Source organism: Melanostigma gelatinosum (assembly GCF_949748355.1).
Source record: "Melanostigma gelatinosum genome assembly, chromosome: 4".
NCBI classification, from domain to species: domain Eukaryota; kingdom Metazoa; phylum Chordata; class Actinopteri; order Perciformes; family Zoarcidae; genus Melanostigma; species Melanostigma gelatinosum.
In genome coordinates, this window is record NC_136637.1 from 30,370,000 (window position 1) to 30,389,637 (window position 19,638).

Sequence of the window (19,638 nt, forward strand, 5' to 3'; positions counted from 1 at the left end):
TCCGAATATATTTCTACTGTGAGAGATATAAAGTAGAGACAAACTGGAAATCCCCACAGGAAGACACAGAAAAACATGACAAGCAGAAAAACAAATAAAACCCCTGAGTATATGGTCACTGTTGAACGGAGACGCACACACACACGCACAGACATGCACACGGACACACACGCGCACGCACACATGTGTTTGTTGAATGTAATTGCAATACTGCATATATATATATATACATACATATATATATATATATATATATATATGTATATATATATATATATGTATACATATATATACATATATATACATATATATATATATATGTATATATATGTATATATATATACATATATATACATATATATATATATATATGTATACATATATATACATATATATACGTATATATATGTATATATATGTATATATATGTATACATATATGTATACATATATGTATACATATATATATATGTATACATATATATATGTATATATATATATACATATATATATGTATACATATATATATATATATATGTATACATATATATATATATATATATATATATATATATATATGTATACATATATATATATATATATGTATATATATATATATATACATATATATATATATGTATATATATATGTATATATATATATACATATATATACATATATATATATATGTATATATATGTATACATATGAAGTGAACCGTGTGTCATGTGGTCTCCTCCACACAGGCAGCGCTCCTCCGCTCCTCTCGCGCTCTCTCGTCGCGTGGCGCAGTGTTGCTTTAAAAGGCTGAACCCTGCAGCAGACGGCACTGGATCGTTTCCCCGCTCGAGCGCAGCTGTGTGCACCTTTACAGCAGTGACATGGCATAGAGACCTCGGCGTGTCTCCAGTAGCATCCTGCACCAATGGACGCTCGATGATGAGAACCAACAAGATGATGAAGATGAAGACCACGATGATGCCCGCCTGGATGCTTCTGAGCGCGGCGGTGTCCGGGCTGCAGGCGGAGGACGGCGGAATGGAAGAACTCACCACCGAGAAGGAGGCTGAGGAAAGTCACCGACAGGACAGCGTCAACCTGCTGACGTTCATTCTGCTGCTGACCTTAACCATTCTCACCATCTGGCTCTTCAAGCACCGGAGGGTGCGCTTCCTTCACGAGACCGGGCTGGCAATGATTTACGGTGAGGCTCGTCGGTTTTAACGCTCCAACACGTACACACACACGCGCACACACACGGACGCGCGCGCACACACACACGCACGCAGCAGGCTTTGCATGATTCAGAGTGGTGGAGCTGAAGATGATGGAAGTGCGAACACATTTCACATCGTTTCTGGAAGCGGCTGCTGCACGTGCAGCGTTATTATCCGGAGGTGTCAGAGATGAGATGATTACTGCAGCTGCTGCTCTCCTGACACCGCTGGAATACACCAGACTGTGCACAGATGTTGGAGAGAGTCTCTGAATATTTAAAGCTTTCAAAGTACTGAAGGAGGAAAAGATGGGACACAAGACCGAGTAAAAAGATATCTGTTTTGCATGAATTAGCTGTTTTAAGGTGCCTTTAACATAAGAATATCTAACATCGTCATGCATCTTTTTAAAGGGACAGTCCGCCCCAAAATACACACTCTTCCTCTTACATCTCTTCTTTTTGGATGTGAGTTGCAGATGTGGACCATAGAGATGTCTGTCTTCTCTCTTATCTATCTATCTCTCTCTCTCGCGCTCTCTCTCTCTCTCTCTCTCTCTCGCTCTCTCTCTCTCTCTCTCTCTCCATACATACACACAGAGCTGGTTGTGATCAGATTGGTATGTTTGTTCCCACAGTGAGATATTTGTTTGGTTCTTTCTGGAGATCAGAAACAGTTCATTGCAAAGTAAGTTTGTGATTGGTGTATGACAATAAGCAATATAGTAAAATACATAATTTAAGAACACAAGATATGACAATTTCCAATAAAATATGATAAACAAACAAACTCTTAGTGTGTTATTAAAGTGTCATGTGTGTATTTAAAGGGGTGGGTGAGGATGGTTAAGAGCTCTTTGTTGATGAGCCCGACTGCAGACGTCGGTTGTTAAACAAGCGACGGAATGAGCGGCTGAACGGTACGAAGCCTCGCGCTCACCAGCGGTTCTGTTGGTGATCAGCTGCGTCATGTGTTTCTGTGACGGTGAGTTACTGCGTCTTCCTCCACGGACGTCCTCACGAGAGCAGAATATTCACTGATCAGCAGTTCAGAGATCAACAGAGTGTTTGATCACCTGACGTCAGACCGTCACCGCTGAAACAACGCCTCAGGAGAACATGCGGATCAGACCGTCACTTATTAACCACAGACGTCACATGACGAGGACACTTTGCTCAGAAAGTGAGCTGAGCTCCTGTGTTGTAGTTCCATTTAGCAGCAGCTGGTTCAACAGGAACCTACAGTATTGTTACAGCAGAGATTTACCTTTTCCACATGTGGTTTTCCTCTGCATGAATAAACATTCATGTCACCAGTGGTCTTCACTTTGATGGAGTCAAACCGGCCACAGTGTCAGGTCACGATGTGGACCATCACCAGTATACAAGAGCTGCCGACTGGAAACATTGTTCCAATATTGATTTGCTGTATAAAGAGCAGATTCTGCAGAAAAACACTTTGCGAGTTGAGTCTGTTTAATGAGATTATTGTGGCAGGACGATCAAGACAAATCAGTGACTCGAGTTTAAAGAAAGATCAAGATTTATTACAGGACGGGCATCAGATGCTCATCTTCCTTTCATGGTACTTCCTGTTAACAAAGAACCTCCCACGAGCTGAGTGTGTGAGAGTGTGTGAGAGTGTGTGAGAGTGTGTGAGAGTGTGTGAGAGAGAGAGTGTGAGAGAGAGTGTGTGGTTAACGGACTGCTTTGCGTCCCCTGATCAGAGGATTTCTGTTCTCTAACCGCCGGCCTCGGCCCTTCTGCTCTCGTCTCTCTTCCTTTCTGTGCTCTGCTGCGTCTGCGTGTTGTATTTTGGATGGTGGCGTTTGTAACATGTCTAAAACCAAACAGTTCACAAAGTTTTTAATCTTCCAGTCACCGTGGACGTTGTGTCCTCTGCTGGTTTATCATCTCACACATTGATATTGTGTACCGATGTCTGCGTCTCGGGAACAATGAAGGTGTGTTTAATTGACTGTTCTCTCCTCGGGTTCTCCTCAGGTCTGCTGGTCGGTGTGATCCTGCGGTACGGCATCCCCGCCACCAGCTACCACAACAAGACGCCGCCGAGCTGCTCGCTGAAGGTCGGACCGGTCAGCACCGTGCTGCTCAACGTCAGCGGGAAGTTCTTTGAGTACACACTGAAAGGGGAGATCAACTCCAGAGAGATCCACAACGTGGAGCAGAACGACATGCTGCGCAAGGTAACGGCATGCTGCGCAAGGTAACGGCATGCTGCGCAAGGTAACGGCATGCTGCGCAAGGTAACGGCATGCTGCGCAAGGTAACTGCATGCTGCGCAAGGTAACGGCATGCTGCGCAAGGTAACGGCATGCTGCGCAAGGTAACGGCATGCTGCGCAAGGTAACGGCATGCTGCGCAAGGTAACGGCATGCGGCGCAAGGTAACGGCATGCGGCGCAAGGTAACGGCATGCGGCGCAAGGTAACGGCATGCGGCGCAAGGTAACGGCATGCGGCGCAAGGTAACGGCATGCGGCGCAAGGTAACGGCATGCGGCGCAAGGTAACGGCATGCGGCGCAAGGTAACGGCATGCGGCGCAAGGTAACGGCATGCGGCGCAAGGTAACGGCATGCGGCGCAAGGTAACGGCATGCGGCGCAAGGTAACGGCATGCGGCGCAAGGTAACGGCATGCGGCGCAAGGTAACGGCATGCTGCGCAAGCTAACGGCATGCTGCGCAAGCTAACGGCATGCTGCGCAAGCTAACGGCATGCTGCGCAAGCTAACGGCATGCTGCGCAAGCTAACGGCATGCTGCGCAAGCTAACGGCATGCTGCGCAAGCTAACGGCATGCTGCGCAAGCTAACGGCATGCTGCGCAAGCTAACGGCATGCTGCGCAAGCTAACGGCATGCTGCGCAAGCTAACGGCATGCTGCGCAAGCTAACGGCATGCTGCGCAAGCTAACGGCATGCGGCGCAAGCTAACGGCCGGCAGGAAGGAGTCTCTGTAGTTCATCTGAAAACCATCTTCTTTGTTCCCAGGTGACCTTTGACCCTGAAGTATTCTTCAACATTTTGCTACCGCCAATTATTTTCCACGCCGGGTACAGTCTGAAGAAGGTGAGGCTTTCGTTTCCTCTCTGACTCTTTAACTGGCAAATCAAAACCCTCTGACAGCGACAGCAAGTTCTGCTTTCCATTGTTGTCCAGCTGCATGTTGTTTTTTTTGGGAAAGCTCTGAGGTGTCTCTGTTATATTCTACTTTATTGATTTATTTATTTATTTATTCATTCTACTCTGTGTACTACACGCTCCTTCTACTCTGTGTACTACACGCTCCTTCTACTCTGTGTGTACTACACGCTCCTTCTACTCTGTGTACTACACGCTCCTTCTACTCTGTGTACTACACGCTCCTTCTACTCTGTGTGTACTACACGCTCCTTCTACTCTGTGTGTACTACACGCTCCTTCTACTCTGTGTGTACTACACGCTCCTTCTACTCTGTGTGTACTACACGCTCCTTCTACTCTGTGTGTACTACACGCCCCTTCTACTGTGTGTGTACTACACGCTCCTTCTACTCTGTGTACTACACGCTCCTTCTACTCTGTGTGTACTACACGCTCCTTCTACTCTGTGTGTACTACACGCTCCTTCTACTCTGTGTGTACTACACGCTCCTTCTACTCTGTGTGTACTACACGCTCCTTCTACTCTGTGTGTACTACACGCTCCTTCTACTCTGTGTGTACTACACGCTCCTTCTACTCTGTGTGTACTACACGCTCCTTCTACTCTGTGTGTACTACACGCTCCTTCTACTCTGTGTGTACTACACGCTCCTTCTACTCTGTGTGTACTACACGCTCCTTCTACTCTGTGTGTACTACACGCCCCTTCTACTCTGTGTACTACACGCTCCTTCTACTCTGTGTGTACTACACGCTCCTTCTACTCATTCGACAGGCTGTACTTTGACTCCAGATGGTTTTTGATGAGTCAAACAAACGGCCACAGGAAGCAGGAAGCAGGAAACAGGAAGTCACGTGAGCTCGGCCACTCTGAGCATATGTAGTAGAATCATGTGAACAGTTTGTAGTTAAAGTGTTGAGTCAGTTAATCAGCTTTAGATGACTGGAGGAACGTGTGTGCGTGTGCGTGTGCGTGTGCGTGTGCGTGGTGCTGTTTGTTTTATAACCGGTCAGACAGAGGAATGTGTTTGACAGGGAGTCACCCCCCCCCCCCCCCCCCCCCCCCCCGTCACTGACTTGTTGTGTTTGGTTCATAAGTTCAGGAAGTATAAGTTCACGCTCTAGTTAAACTAAAGTGTGTGTTTCCTTTTCCAGAGGCACTTCTTCAGGAATCTGGGCTCGATCATCACTTATGCGTTTCTGGGCACTGCGGTCTCTTGTTTTGTTATCGGGTGAGTTTCTACTTTCTGCTCGTGAAGCCGTGAAGGTGGGGTTGGTGACGTAGATCTAACAAGTGATCCGGCCTGTACGCTCAGCTCAGTGGTGTAACTCTGAGCTCAAAGTGTTTAAAAGTCTCCAAGACTTCATCAGTCCTCTAAGACACGCCCCCAAATTATCATGAAGAATGTAAACAAACAACATGGCTGCTGTTAAGAGAGAAGCTGGAGGAAGACGAGCAGTGAGTGACAGACAGGCAGGCAGACAGACAGGTAGCCCATTGAAGCGTTCCTTTGGTTCTGGATGAAATGATGAGTCGTCTTATTTCAGCCTCAGAAACAGATTGTTCTCGTTTCTTTCTCACAGATTTTGATTCATTGATTGCCGAAATAAGAATTTCAATAAAAACATGAAACATGTTTCTGAAGAAGATGACCAACCCTGTCTCTAAAGATGAAGCTCTGTCTGTCCTCAGGAATCTGATGTACGGTGTGGTCAAACTCATGCAGATGGTCGGACAGCTGACCGACAAGTTCTACTACACCGACTGCCTCTTCTTCGGAGCCATCATGTCGGCCACAGACCCGGGTACGTGACCACGCGCCGCGTCAGCAGTTTGCGAGCGAGCGGATGAGCCAACGCCGTGTTTTAAATGTGTGCAGTGACGGTGTTGGCCATCTTCAACGAGCTCCACGCTGACGGGGATCTGTACGCTCTGCTGTTCGGAGAGAGCGTGATGAACGACGCGGTGGCCATCGTGCTTTCCTCGTGAGTCCCTTTCCCGCCGCCTCCACCAGATCAACGTCTGAGGCTCCCGACCTCCTTTTTCCTCCCGATGGTGAAATTCAACACTGAAGTGAGAGCTTCAGCTGCTCCTCTGGACGGCCCTCTGCCTCCCTCTGCTGGAGATACTACGAAGCACATACTGACGATGTATTTACTTCAAAACAACGGAGCGTCACCAGTGGAATTTTAACTGTTTCCATCATTTTGTCTGTGATTCCTGTGGAATCATTTTTTATTTGATTTGATTTTGAAAGTTTGTCTTCTCACAGGTTTTAACAGACGAACAAATTGGCCTTTATGTGATGTCGTCGCTTTTCTGCTTTATTGAATATAATTTGACATGCTGTTATTATACTGTTTTTAAAGTGAGGCACAAAGGGTTAACAAACTATTATTGTGTTTCATTAAATGAACAGAAATGATTTCCTCCTCGTCCTCCATCACGAGGAGGTGAGTCCATTCAAACCTCATTGATTGCTTCGTTCCTGGCTTTAATGCGTGTCTCTGTGCTCAGGTCTATCATGGCGTACCAGCCCAGCGGCACCAACACGCACACGTTCGATGCCTCGGCCTTCTTCAAGTCGGTGGGGGTGTTCCTGGGTATTTTCAGCGGCTCCTTCGTGATGGGTGCAGCCACAGCGGTCGTCACCGCTCTCATATCCTTCAGTCTCAGACCTCTTTGAACATGTTGGACAGCAGGTGAGTTCTAGAACTCTGTTGATGTCTTTAACTCGACTCTCACGTCACCAAGTTCACCAAGCTGCACTGCTTCCCGCTGCTGGAGACGGCGCTCTTCTTCCTCATGTCCTGGAGCACCTTCCTGCTGGCTGAAGCCTGCGGGTTCACAGGTATTTTGGATATTTGAATATTTCTCACGCATTTCTGGACATATATTCACGTATTGTTTTTCATATTCATAAATGTATTCTTCTGACCTCTTGTGAACATTTTTCACACATTTCTTTCCGGACATTGTTTTGAATTCTTTCGTTTGTTTTGACATATTTTCACACATTAAAAAAATATTTTTCACATACTTTTAACTATTTTTTAGAATTATTTTTGGGACAGTTTTCTGTAATTTTTCATGTATTTCTTGACATATATTTACATATTTATTTGGAAATTCATACACATTTCTCTGACATTTTTCACATCTTTTCAGACATTTCACATATTGTTGTGAAGGATGTGAGAAACAATATTTTGGTGAAGCCAAAGCTTATTATCTCTCCACACTTTGTCTTCTTCTGTACTTACGTTGTTATTAGTTGGTTCACGAGCCTTTTTATTCGCCATCACATCTTTAAAAGGGAAACTTTCAAGAGACCGATTAAGAAAATAGTCAACATTGAAGTAGCCGAGACATCCAAAAGCCCGAGATAATACATTTCCCACAATGCAACTCAAATGCATCTTTTATGAGACTTCCCTTCCTGTTAAATGCCATCATATTTTATGACAGTTACTCTTCAGATGAAGCTTCAGTTGTTAAATATCTGACTGTTTCTGCAGATAAAGTTATAATTCTTTAAATTCCGAGCTGTTGATTGTGCTGAATGACGTCATGATGAGCAGTTTAAACTGAACAGGACGTGACATTAAACGGATCATGTGACTCCCAGTAACGAGCTGATTGTTTGACTCCAGGCGTCGTGGCCGTGCTGTTCTGTGGCATCACGCAGGCTCACTACACCCACAACAACCTCTCTGCAGAGTCCAACAAGCGCACCAAGCAGGTACCTTCTGACCCCCCCCCCCCCCATGAGCGGCCTGCTGTGACCTTCATCTGGTGTTCAGGGACCAGTGTTCCAAGTATTCTAGCAGACTACACATGTACAACATGACAAGAATCTTCACTTTTAGAAAGTAAACATTGCAAAGAACTGGTTCCATAACTCGTCTTCTGTCAGACGAGAGGAAATAAAACATTTATTTTATACTTTGTCTGTTTACGTCTGTAGATTTCTACTAAATTCACCAAAAGTTAACATCACATAACGCCTCATTTACATATTTAAACGTCACATTTCAGAAAACTTGTAACACAATAAATCCTCCTCTTAATGTGAGTGATGAAGTTTCATGGTGATATCGATGAGGTCATGTGACCCTATTCACCTGTAGAGTCATGCTTTTGTTTCTGTTCTTGCTGTTTCTAAATGTCGTTGATGATGAATATGATATTTCTCCCTGCAGCTGTTCGAGGTCCTTCACTTCCTGGCTGAGAACTTCATCTTCTCCTACATGGGTTTGGCTCTCTTCACCTTCCAGAATCACATCTTCAGCCCCATCTTCATCGTCGGGGCTTTCGTATCCTTCTGTGACTTTCTCTCTGGTAGAACTGAAATAGCTCCACACCTGCAGAACTGGGCCGAAGTACCTTCAGTCTGCTGTGATGTCCCAGAGTTCTGTGCTATTTACATCCAGAAAGACATCGTCCATCAGCATGACTGGATTATGAGCCAACGGGTCACCGCCTCGCCTTCATGTGAGCAGGACGTTATCGTTGCGTCGCCTCTTTTTGTGTCTCTTCTGGGTTCTTTGTGTAGATGTTGTGTTTCTCCTTGTAGTCATTTTGAATCTCTTTGTAGTATTTATTGCGTCTTTGTTTTGGTTTTGTGTCTCTTTGTGTCTCTCTGTGGTCATTGTGTGCCGTGTCTCTTTGAGTGGTGTTTTATAGGTGAGGGGTCGGGGGGGTCCTGGTCCTGTGCCCGGTAGCCCCCGTTCAGTAACGCACACATTCCCTGAATCTCTCCAAAGACTTCTTAACCTGCCTGTCAGACGTCCATATTCATCGGCAGAGCGCTGAACATTTACCCGCTGTCCTTCCTGCTCAACCTCGGCAGGAGGCACAAGATCAAGGGCAACTTCCAGCACATGATGATGTTTGCAGGTATGGAGATCACGTCATTTCCTCACTCGTCGACGACTCGCTGCAGCTCTGATGTGATTGGATGATTCCTGGATGTGATCCTCTGCAGGTCTGCGTGGTGCGATGGCGTTCGCGTTGGCCATCCGGGACACGGCCACGTACGCCCGCCAGATGATGTTCACCACCACGCTGCTCATCGTCTTCTTCACCGTCTGGGTGTTTGGGGGCGGGACGACGCCCATGTTGTCATGGCTACACATCAGGTGACCGAACTATTATTTAATGTTTGAAGAAAAATCTGGATCTCATCTTAAATACATCGAAGTCCTCACAACTAATAAAGGATGATTAATAAAGGATGATTAATAAAGGATGATTAATAAAGGATGATTAAGAACGGGGGCGTCGGTAAAGGGGCGTCGGTAAAGGGTCGTAAGAACAGGGTCGTAAGAACAGGGGCGTCGGTAAAGGATGATTGTTTAGATGAGAATGTATTTCAAAGAATTTAGAACTTCTTGCATCGCTGCACAAGAGACTTGTTTACATGAAAGAATAATAAGTCCCCGTTGAGTCTTTTCTTAGTTGGTGAAGAATAATCTAGAAGCATTAACATCGTAAGGATGCCGTCGGTACTCCTGAGACGTTTGCTTCATAAATGATCCTCGAGTCTCCGGTGGAACCGAGTCGTCCAGGAGGTGCAGCCAGAGATCTCTGACGTTCTTCCATCAACAACTGTACAAAATATCTCCGCACATAGAACCAGTTCATAAACAACGTTAATCATATTTAGTCCATAAATTAGATCAATATAAAAGGCCCATAACTCATCTTTCTCTAAAAGTCTTAACTTATCAACTGAATAACTTGTATGACGGATGAATCTGACTAACAGGAGCCGCGTCATCAGTCTGAACAGCTTACAACTAATAAAAGCAAAGATTCGGACAGTCAGGAGTTCATCTGTGGAAAACATTTCAAATGAGTGTTCAGTCCACTAAACGGATGAAAACAAAATAAGATGATCAACAAATGTTTGTGTAATATTTGTCGTTTGGGACTTATTTATATTTATACTTATATTTTATGTGAAGGAAAAGGTGTTGCTGATTACACGTCACACTCTACAGTCTTCCTTCTGTTGTTGAATTAAAGAAATGATTGTAAAAAGCATGACGGTGTAATCAGAACCGTTTATTGTCATGTATGTTGAACATGCAAGGAATGTGACATGACGGGAGATGCGTAATATTTAACAACAATCAACATCGACAGTGCAAAGTAGAAACGTATTCAGTTTCCAGAAAATATAAAATAAATACACAAATTACAAATAATAAACTACAACCTTTCATTCGGCAGTGGCCTGTTTTAGTTTATCACGACTTGAAATCGAATGACTTATTATTGGTTGTATTTTTATTTGATGTATATTTGACTTTAAATTACATATAAAAATCAGGCGACCCAAAGAAGAGCATCTTTAAACTATTGAAAGCGTCCGTGTGTCGGTGCTCTGACGCGTTCTTCACCTTCACAGCACAAAATAAAATCCCAAAGTCGATCAGTTCATTGTCGTAGTGAATCATAAAAGCAGCTCACATCGCGGTCGTCACTGAGCCGGAGGTGAAGCCGCATCCCGTTCCCCTGTGGGTCTCGTCTGCTTGTTGCCGGACCACAATGCACTGGGAGGGAGGCTCCATGTCTCGGGATGAAGCGGGTTATGATGTGTGACGGCAGGCAGAGGCGTCCTGAGGACAACGAGCTCCGTTTAATATGAGAAGCGCCTCCTCGGGCCGAGCGGGAGCCGTTGTGTGTTAGCCCCCCCGTTGCCATGGTAACCGGGACATGTGGAGCATGGCGGGCAGACATGAGCCGTGTCCTTATTGTTCTTATTAGTGTCACATTTATCTGTAGAGTTCTACTAAATGTTACAAAAGTTACCATTACATAATGCCTCATTTGCATATTTAAACATGACATTTCAGAAACGTATGATCCCCGTCTGTCTAATGTGGCGCTCACACTGAGCGTTCCAGCTGTTCATAGTGTGATACAGATGTTTTCTCACACTCTAACGTGCTGGATGTGTTTATGACGTGACAGAGTTGGGGACAGCAAAGCTTTGCAGGAAGAGCGGCGGCAGCGTGGCCAGTGGGAGTACTGCAGGTATCTCCATCTCACTGCTGTAGCTGGTGATGGGCAAGATGGTGTGTGGTTGCTTCAGATGGGGAACTTTTCTTCTCACTGTTTACTTCTGTTTTGAGTACTGATCCTTAAAGAGACAGTCCTGGTGTTCTGTGTGTGTGTGTGTGAGGTTCTCCTCCACAGTCAGGGTTCTCCTGCAGTAGATGAGTTGATAGAACAGACAGGAGAACCAGCACGGGAGCAAAGTGATGTTCTGCTGTGGACGTATGTTCACTCCTCACAGAATGTCTCTCAGTTGAAGTGAAGCTGTATTCAGAATGTCTTCAGCTCTTCAGCTTGCTGTCACACAGACCTTTCTGAGGGAATGAAGCTGTTATCTATGATCTACAAACACACCAGACTCATTCACTCACACTGATTCTACCTCTGCCTTGATTAGGTTTGTTTGATTTATGTGTGACTTTGGTGTTTTAAAGGGTTAATTCTGGTTCATACAAGTCACACATGAACAAACAAAGAGAACAACGGCCGAAAACCAAGATCTCTGTCTGACAGCGAGATCTTCTAAATGTACGTGAACCGACTGATTTATTGTTCCTGAACGATCCCTTAAGAACATGCCGTGCTAGTCATATGAATTGGATGGTTGGTGTCAGAATAAAACAAACGTAGATGTGATGTTCAGCAGTGATGTTTCCGTGACTGCGTCACCAGCGCGCTCTGGTTCACGACTCTCTTTCTGTCTCCGGGTGACGTGAAACCCGAGTCCGTCTCCTGTTTTGTTGCAGACTGAACGGTCCACCAGGCTCTCTCTTCTCACCGGCGTGCAAAGAACAAATCACACACTGACAGACATGTGTGACTCAACAGGAAGTCAAGAACGAAACCGAGAGCTGCTGCTGAGCCAGAAGGCGTTCCTCCACTTCTGACTGAGGGTCGCACGTCTCCGAGCACAGAAACGCTGAGAGGGAATGTGCTCGTGAGGAATATCCGACGGGTTTCAGGAGAGGAGGGAACGTTGTGAGGATGAGAGGTCGGTCAGTGGGAACATGCGTGAAGGCTTCTTATTACAGGAAGCCGTGCTGTGGTCCTCTCTGCTGGGTCTGGATCTCAGAGCCTTCCTAGTTTCTGCATTTCTTTGACCTCCATGTGAGCTCCGCCCCCTGAAGATCCTCTGAGTGCACACGAGTGCGTTTGTGTCGTCGGACTTTCTCCTTTCACAACCAGACGGACACGCACAAACCTGCTCCTCCTCAAGCGGGTGAGCAGTCGGAGGAGATTCCCTCTGCTGTCATGGCAACGTCTAAAGATAACACGAGTCCTCCTGAACGTCTCTGCAGAGGCCTCTGGGCGGATTACACTCCACAGCTTATGTCAATTAGAAGTCTTGAAATCTGCTTGTGTTGCGTTTAAGCCTCCTGTTAGTAAGAGACCCCATGGGGGGGGGGGGGTCAGTTTAAAGAACTTGAAGCTAACTGACAGCAGCTGGTTAGCTTAGCACAAAGAGTGGAAACAGCTAAGTGGCCAAGAAACAGGCCGACGCGTGACCCCCATAGACATAAGCAGTGTATGTGGTCTCTGTGGTCTCTCTGGTCTCTGTGGTCTCTGTGGTCTCTGTAGTCTCTCTGGTCTTTGTGGTCTCTCTGGTCTCTGTGGTCTCTGTGGTCTCTGTGGTCTCTGTGGTCTCTGTGGTCTCTGTGGTCTCTCTGGTCTCTGTGGTCTCTGTGGTCTCTGTAGTCTCTGTGGTCTCTGTGGTCTCTCTGGTCTTTGTGGTCTCTCTGGTCTTTGTGGTCTCTCTGGTCTCTGTGGTCTCTGTGGTCTCTCTGGTCTTTGTGGTCTCTGTGGTCTTTGTGGTCTGTCTGGTCTTTGTGGTCTCTGTGGTCTTTGTGGTCTTTGTGGTCTCTGTGGTCTCTCTGGTCTCTGTGGTCTCTGTGGTCTCTCTGGTCTCTGTGGTCTCTGTGGCGTCGCCCATCTGTTTGTAGACGACAGTTTTGAAGCCTTGAGTTCACCATTTAGTTTTTTTGGCCGTCGCCATCTTGTTTTGTTGCTGTCTTGGACTCTGGCCGTCGCCATCTTGGTATTTTGCAACCAGAAGAGCGAGGCTAGCTATTTCCCCCGCTGCGCCGTTGTGCTAAGCTAACTAGCTGCTTTAGCTTTATGTTACAGAGACATTGAGAGCGGCATCGATCTTCTCGTCCAGATGAAAGAGAATCGCTGGCTCATGTTTCAACCACAGCTATGACTTTGTTGTTCCTCAGCGTTATTAAAACGTAATCCGTCGCTGGATGTTGTTCCTGCTGCAGGAGGAGACTGTCTGGTGGGAAATCACCGACTGGAAGTTCTGTTATTCAGATTCATGGCTGTCGAGGAACATGAAAGGGTTCAATCACATGACGGCGTCTTCACTTCCTGCATGCTGAATGTGTGTCTCGGGGTCGGGGGGGACCTGAGGGGGATTTCGGTGAGAACTTCGTCTGTTCTACACGAATGTGGTTTTGTGTTGTTTTTTTGCGTCGCGAGCCAAAACGCTTCTCATCGGTGTCGTAAATCTCAAACCCGTCTGTGTAATATCCTTCAGCTCCTCGCTGCTTCTGTCTGTCGGATTAAATGATCACTGAAAGGTGGAACGCTCGGCACCTTGTGTGGGCTTTCAAAGAGAAGACCTCTGCAGTCATCAAGTCGACCACAAACCAAGAAGAAGAAACTACAGACGTACAAGTGCTGACTGTCATCTCACCCGCAGCGTCGAGCCGCGGCGTCGAGCCGCGGCGTCGAGCCGCGGCGTCGAGCCGCGGCGTCGAGCCGCGGCGTCGAGCCGCGGCGTCGAGCCGCGGCGTCGAGCCGCGGCGTCGAGCCGCGGCGTCGAGCCGCGGCGTCGAGCCGCGGCGTCGAGCCGCGGCGTCGAGCCGCGGCGTCGAGCCGCGGCGTCGTTACTTCAGAGGTGTTTGATGGTTTCTTTGTGTGTTTCAGGGTCGGTGTGGATCCAGATCAAGACCAGCAGCCCTGTGGAGACAGCTTCCAGGTCCTCCAGGGGGTGAGGCGCTCATCCAATACTGATTCATTGTTCGCTTTAAAGGAATTCTTCACCCTCAAAAAACACCGTCTGTATGTCAGTTACTCTCCCGTGTTCCCTCAGGAACCAGAGGAAGGCCCGGATGAGTTGAAGAGAATGAAAACCAAAGCCGTGTCATTTAGCCAGTCTGCTGCTCACTGCTTCACACGCATGCCCTCCGCTAAAACCTGAATATTTAGACGAGTTTAGAGAAGACAGGAAGTAGTGAGCCATAAAGCAGCGCTGACCTCTCGAACAGCCACGACTTCAATTTAACGCTGAAGCTCAGCCAGCGAGTCTGAAGACCAGGGACTGACCAGGGACTCTGGTTCTGAGAGCGCTAACGAACAAAGCTCGACCAGAAGGGATGGGGGGGGGGGGGGGTTCAGCCTGATGATGACCATGTTGCATCCATGTGAGAACGTGTGTGAGAACGTGTGTGAGAACGCGGTGAGAACGTGTGTGAGAACGCGGTGAGAACGTGTGTGTTGTTGTGTTTCTCCAGGAGAGCTCCGAGGCCGACGGACAGAGTAAAACGAAACAGGAGAGCGCGTGGCTCTTCAGACTCTGGTACACCTTCGATCACAAGTATCCTTTCTGTACCTGACCCTGGTGGACAGTGGAGAGAATGCAGCTTTAACACACGAAGCATCGACTCCTCATCGGAACCGCAGCGGTTCTCCTGGTTCTCCTGGTTCTCCTGGTTCTCCCGGCCGTTTTGTCTCTCATACTTGTTGGATATTATTCATATTTAATTCCAGGTTGGATTCCTCTCGTGTCCCAGCACAGCAGAAGTTAACATGTTCTGGAGAGCCTCTCTCCTCAAAGGGACCGGTGACCCGACCACTTGAGCTGGGCATTCATGAGTTTATTCCCAGAATGCAATGCAGCCTGACTAATTACAAACATGAGCCCGCTCTGCTGCCAAGCATCCCCAAAATGATTGCTACCCTCAGCTGCTCACAGAAGACTTCAGCTCCAAATAGATGCTGCTGGCAGTCGTCAGCGCATTAAAACATAATTCATCATTTGATGTTTTATTGCTGCACGGTCTGTTGTTCAGAGTCCAGCGGCAGGTTGAACCGCTTCCTGCTGGATTAGCCACACAGTGTTGTATCAGGTGTCACGGCAACGCTCTCAGAGCCGGATGGCTTCATTCACGCTTCACAAGAAGTTCCGAAAATAATAATAAACGTCACCGAACAAGTGAAGAGGGCTCAGAGTTCTACAACAGACCTCAACATAAAGAGAAACAAAGAAAGAAAGAAAGAAAGAAAGAAAGACAGTTTAAGCCTTTAATATGAGCAGCGCTCAGGTTGACTGTTTCAAATGTTAGTGTACAATAGTACAGATACAATAGTATTTAGTTATTGCAGGAGTAAAACGATGACTTGAGGCAGCGAGGGCTTCTTCTTGCTGTGGCAACCCAAACGTTCTCGTTGATGGGCTTCTAACCGACGTATGAAGCGTGAGTGATGAGTGAGCCGCTGATGATCCAGCTGGTTTTCCTTAACGCCCGTTCAGCTACCTGAAGCCCATCCTGACCCACAGCGGCCCGCCTCTCACCGCCACGCTGCCGGCCTCCTGCGGCCCGCTGGCCAGCTGTCTGACCAGCCGCCAGGCCTACGAGGTGAGCGCCGCGTCCAGATGTTCCGCTGTAGAGAACCTGGCTACTGCAGGAACCGTTTGATGCAAGGTTGATATCTCTTAGGGGGGGTCGATGCAGCAGAGTGATGCTAGATGGTGCCGAGTTGTTTTCTGGTGAGGTCAGCAGAGGTGCCGGGTCAGCCTGCGTGAGAAAGTTGGTCGAAACAAAGAGAGACATCAGAAAGAACTCGGATAAAACATGTTGACACAGTTTTCCTTTGGGGACATAATGTGAAGTTGAAAAAAGTAATAAATCGCAATATATGTTATCACAATACTCAGAGTATCGTGATAATATCGTATCGTGAGCTCTCTGGCGATTCCCACCCCGAATCTCTCTCGTGTATCTGTTCCCCAAAATATCTTAATTAGATTTGTTCACTTCCTGTTTTGTGAATATGTTGCTGAAGAGATTTTAACGTTTAGTTCTCTGATATAAAGTAAGTCCGTGAACGCACCTCTGAATTTAGCAGCTTCTTACGCGTCGTCACTAGAACGCCGGTCGTCCTTCAGCTCGTCTGAGACGGACGACAATACGTTAACGTACCAGGAAATATGTTCTGGTGCTGTTAGAATAAAAAAAGCTTCATTTTAGGAATGTTTCAGATGACAAAAGTACAGAGAGGGAAAGTCCCGCCCTCTTCTGAAGTAAAACAAAAATGTCACAACAGTGAACAGGAAATAGTTTTTTGATCACGTTTGAATCGTGCTTTGAATGATGTTTGTACACTTAAAAGATCATCTTGCATGTCAAGAAAATGTCTGTTTGTGGTAGATTTGTCTGAATGTTGTTTAGTTTTGTGTGGAACCGCTTTCTCACAATGTACGTTACACCAACACTGCCATTAGCTTCACTGGCTAGCTTAGCTATGTTCCTTTTCACAACTGTAACGTTAAATCTCAGCTTATCCGGGAAGAGAAGGAACGATTGAGACACTTACAACCCTTTTGAATGTGTCGTCTTTCTAATTATGAATTATCAGTTTTACGACAATTTGGAACTTTTTTGATGTTTAAAATTATCTTTTAAACGCGGAGTGTAAATAAGAAGTTGACGTTTTAATTGTGTCGTTACTTGTTTGTGGATGTTTTGAAACCTCGAGTTCGACGATTTTGCCGTCGACATCTTGTTTTTTTGCAACCTGTGAACAGGAAGTGAATATTGGTCTGTGTGACTCTAAATGGACCATAATGTACTAAATGAACATCATGCTGTATTGAAGAAGACTTGAAACTAGAGATTGAGACATAAACTCATGTTTACAATGTTTACTGAGGTAATAAATCAAGAGAGAAGTAGAGTCATTTTCTATAGACTTCTATACAACCAGAGGAGTCGCCCCCTGGTGGACACTAGCGAGAATGCAGCTTTAACACGTGAAGCTTCTCTTTAAAGAATCGGAGGTCAAACATCACATGTTTAATTCATGGCATAATTCAAATGGACTCAAAATAATATTTGTATTTCCCCGTTGACGATCATACATATTCTTTCTGAAATAAGGTCCATGGTGCCCCCCCCCCCCCCCCCGATGGCCTCAGGAGGCTCTCTGTGAATACTGAAGGCTTTTTCTCTCGGGAGAACAGAAATACTGTCAAAGTATTCTCCGTTCCTGCCAGCGAACACAGAAAGCAGCGAGGCCTTCGGAGCCTTTTCTGCATTCAGACGGCACAAACGACCCGTTTCAGCCTCAATGGCGAGCAGTGTTCAGAGCCGCTCACACTTTAACCTGGATTCATGCTGCGTTCTGAGAGCCCGGCACTGGTGGCTTATTAACTCCACATCACATTTTTTAATAATTCTTTTTTTTGCCACAAAGTAGTCTGACGGGTCATTGAAATGAGTCGGAAGCCTTTTGTCCGTAAACGCTTCCTCTCTGGTCTGCTGCAGCTGGATGTTGCTGTATAATCAGGCCGGTCCTGGGGGGGGGGGGGGATTAAATACAGCTGCTTCCGCTTCGGTTATGGATATTATGAAATATGTGGAGGAAGTAAAAATGTTCCACCAACAATAACCTCAAATCCTAGAACTTCTTGAAATGTGGTTGTAGAAAATCGATTTCAGGCTGAATAGCTTTGAGAATGAACTCATTTGATGTCAATAAACAGACGTGTGCTGCAGACGGTTCCTCGCTGAGAGGCAATGATAAGACATGTCTGAATCCTCTAAATGTTGAGGAGAAGTGCTTCAATGCTTCCTTTCCTATTTCCTTAGCATAGGAAACACTGGACCTTCCTTTAGATAAAGTATTTATTCTTTACTTCAAACATGAAACAAACAAGTAAGAAAAGCAAGCGAGCGAGGCCGAACGCTTGAATCTACATTATCGCACGAAGGAAATATCGATGTTGAACAGTTTGATGGTGAATGAGTGAATCCGCTCCGGCTCTCCTTCACACAAGTGAAGCAGCCTCTCGCAGAAGGAGCTCTTTATTTAGCATGCATGCTAAGCTAACAGATTTCATGGGGTCATGTTGTAGTTTCACTTTCTGTCGTCCTTCTTTGTTGTTTCTCTACAGTAGACCAACGTCAGCCCATGACGTTTTCCATAGAGGCTAGGAAAAGGAGGCTAGGAAAAGGAGGCTAGGAAAAGGAGGCTAGGAAAAGGAGGTTAGGAAAAGGAGGTTAGGTCATTTTTCGACATCGGCCCAAACCAACAGTGCATTCGTCCGTCCGACTCTCAGACGTAGTTTCCATCTTTAAAGAGGTGAACTAGTGTCAACAGTAACGAGAGAATCTATGTTTATATTTGATATGAATCTATCATGAATCTAAATACGTTTACTAAACAGACGCGTCAGTAATTTCATCATAAAACGGGAAGAAAATATCATTAAAGTAACTCTGAGTCCCTCATGAGGTTTTGAGTGTCCCTGGTCTGTGAGTCCCTCATGAGGTTTTGAGTGTCCCCGGTCTGTGAGTCCCTCATGAGGTTTTGAGTGTCCCTGGTCTGTGAGTCCCTCATGAGGTTTTGAGTGTCCCCGGTCTGTGAGTCCCTCATGAGGTTTTGAGTGTCCCTGGTCTGTGAGTCCCTCATGAGGTTTTGAGTGTCCCCGGTCTGTGAGTCCCTCATGAGGTTTTGAGTGTCCCTGGTCTGTGAGTCCCTCATGAGGTTTTGAGTGTCCCTGGTCTGTGAGTCCCTCATGAGGTTTTGAGTGTCCCCGGTCTGTGAGTCCCTCATGAGGTTTTGAGTGTCCCCGGTCTGTGAGTCCCTCATGAGGTTTTGAGTGTCCCCGGTCTGTGAGTCCCTCATGAGGTTTTGAGTGTCCCTGGTCTGTGAGTCCCTCATGAGGTTTTGAGTGTCCCCGGTCTGTGAGTCCCTCATGAGGTTTTGAGTGTCCCTGGTCTGTGAGTCCCTCATGAGGTTTTGAGTGTCCCCGCTCTGTGAGTCCCTCATGAGGTTTTGAGTGTCCCTGGTCTGTGAGTCCCTCATGAGGTTTTGAGTGTCCCCGGTCTGTGAGTCCCTCATGAGGTTTTGAGTGTCCCCGCTCTGTGAGTCCCTCATGAGGTTTTGAGTGTCCCTGGTCTGTGAGTCCCT

At 46.4% G+C, this 19,638-nt stretch overlaps 1 protein-coding gene across 1 annotated transcript in view; it reads left to right on the forward strand.

Moving 5' to 3' along the window:
• The first annotated feature begins 854 nt into the window (after positions 1-854).
• Positions 855-19,638, forward strand: part of slc9a7 (solute carrier family 9 member 7) — a 20,623-nt gene continuing 1,839 nt past the window's right edge. Inside the window, 17 exon segments of the mRNA XM_079267500.1 lie at positions 855-1,203; positions 3,220-3,422; positions 4,224-4,301; positions 5,532-5,608; positions 6,070-6,182; positions 6,257-6,362; positions 6,895-7,050; positions 7,052-7,114; positions 7,116-7,228; positions 8,031-8,119; positions 8,580-8,693; positions 9,165-9,276; positions 9,365-9,518; positions 11,359-11,421; positions 14,371-14,434; positions 14,958-15,040; positions 15,977-16,082. Of these exon segments, the coding sequence (XP_079123626.1) occupies positions 936-1,203; positions 3,220-3,422; positions 4,224-4,301; positions 5,532-5,608; positions 6,070-6,182; positions 6,257-6,362; positions 6,895-7,050; positions 7,052-7,114; positions 7,116-7,228; positions 8,031-8,119; positions 8,580-8,693; positions 9,165-9,276; positions 9,365-9,518; positions 11,359-11,421; positions 14,371-14,434; positions 14,958-15,040; positions 15,977-16,082 (1,962 nt within the window). The 5' untranslated portion in view covers positions 855-935.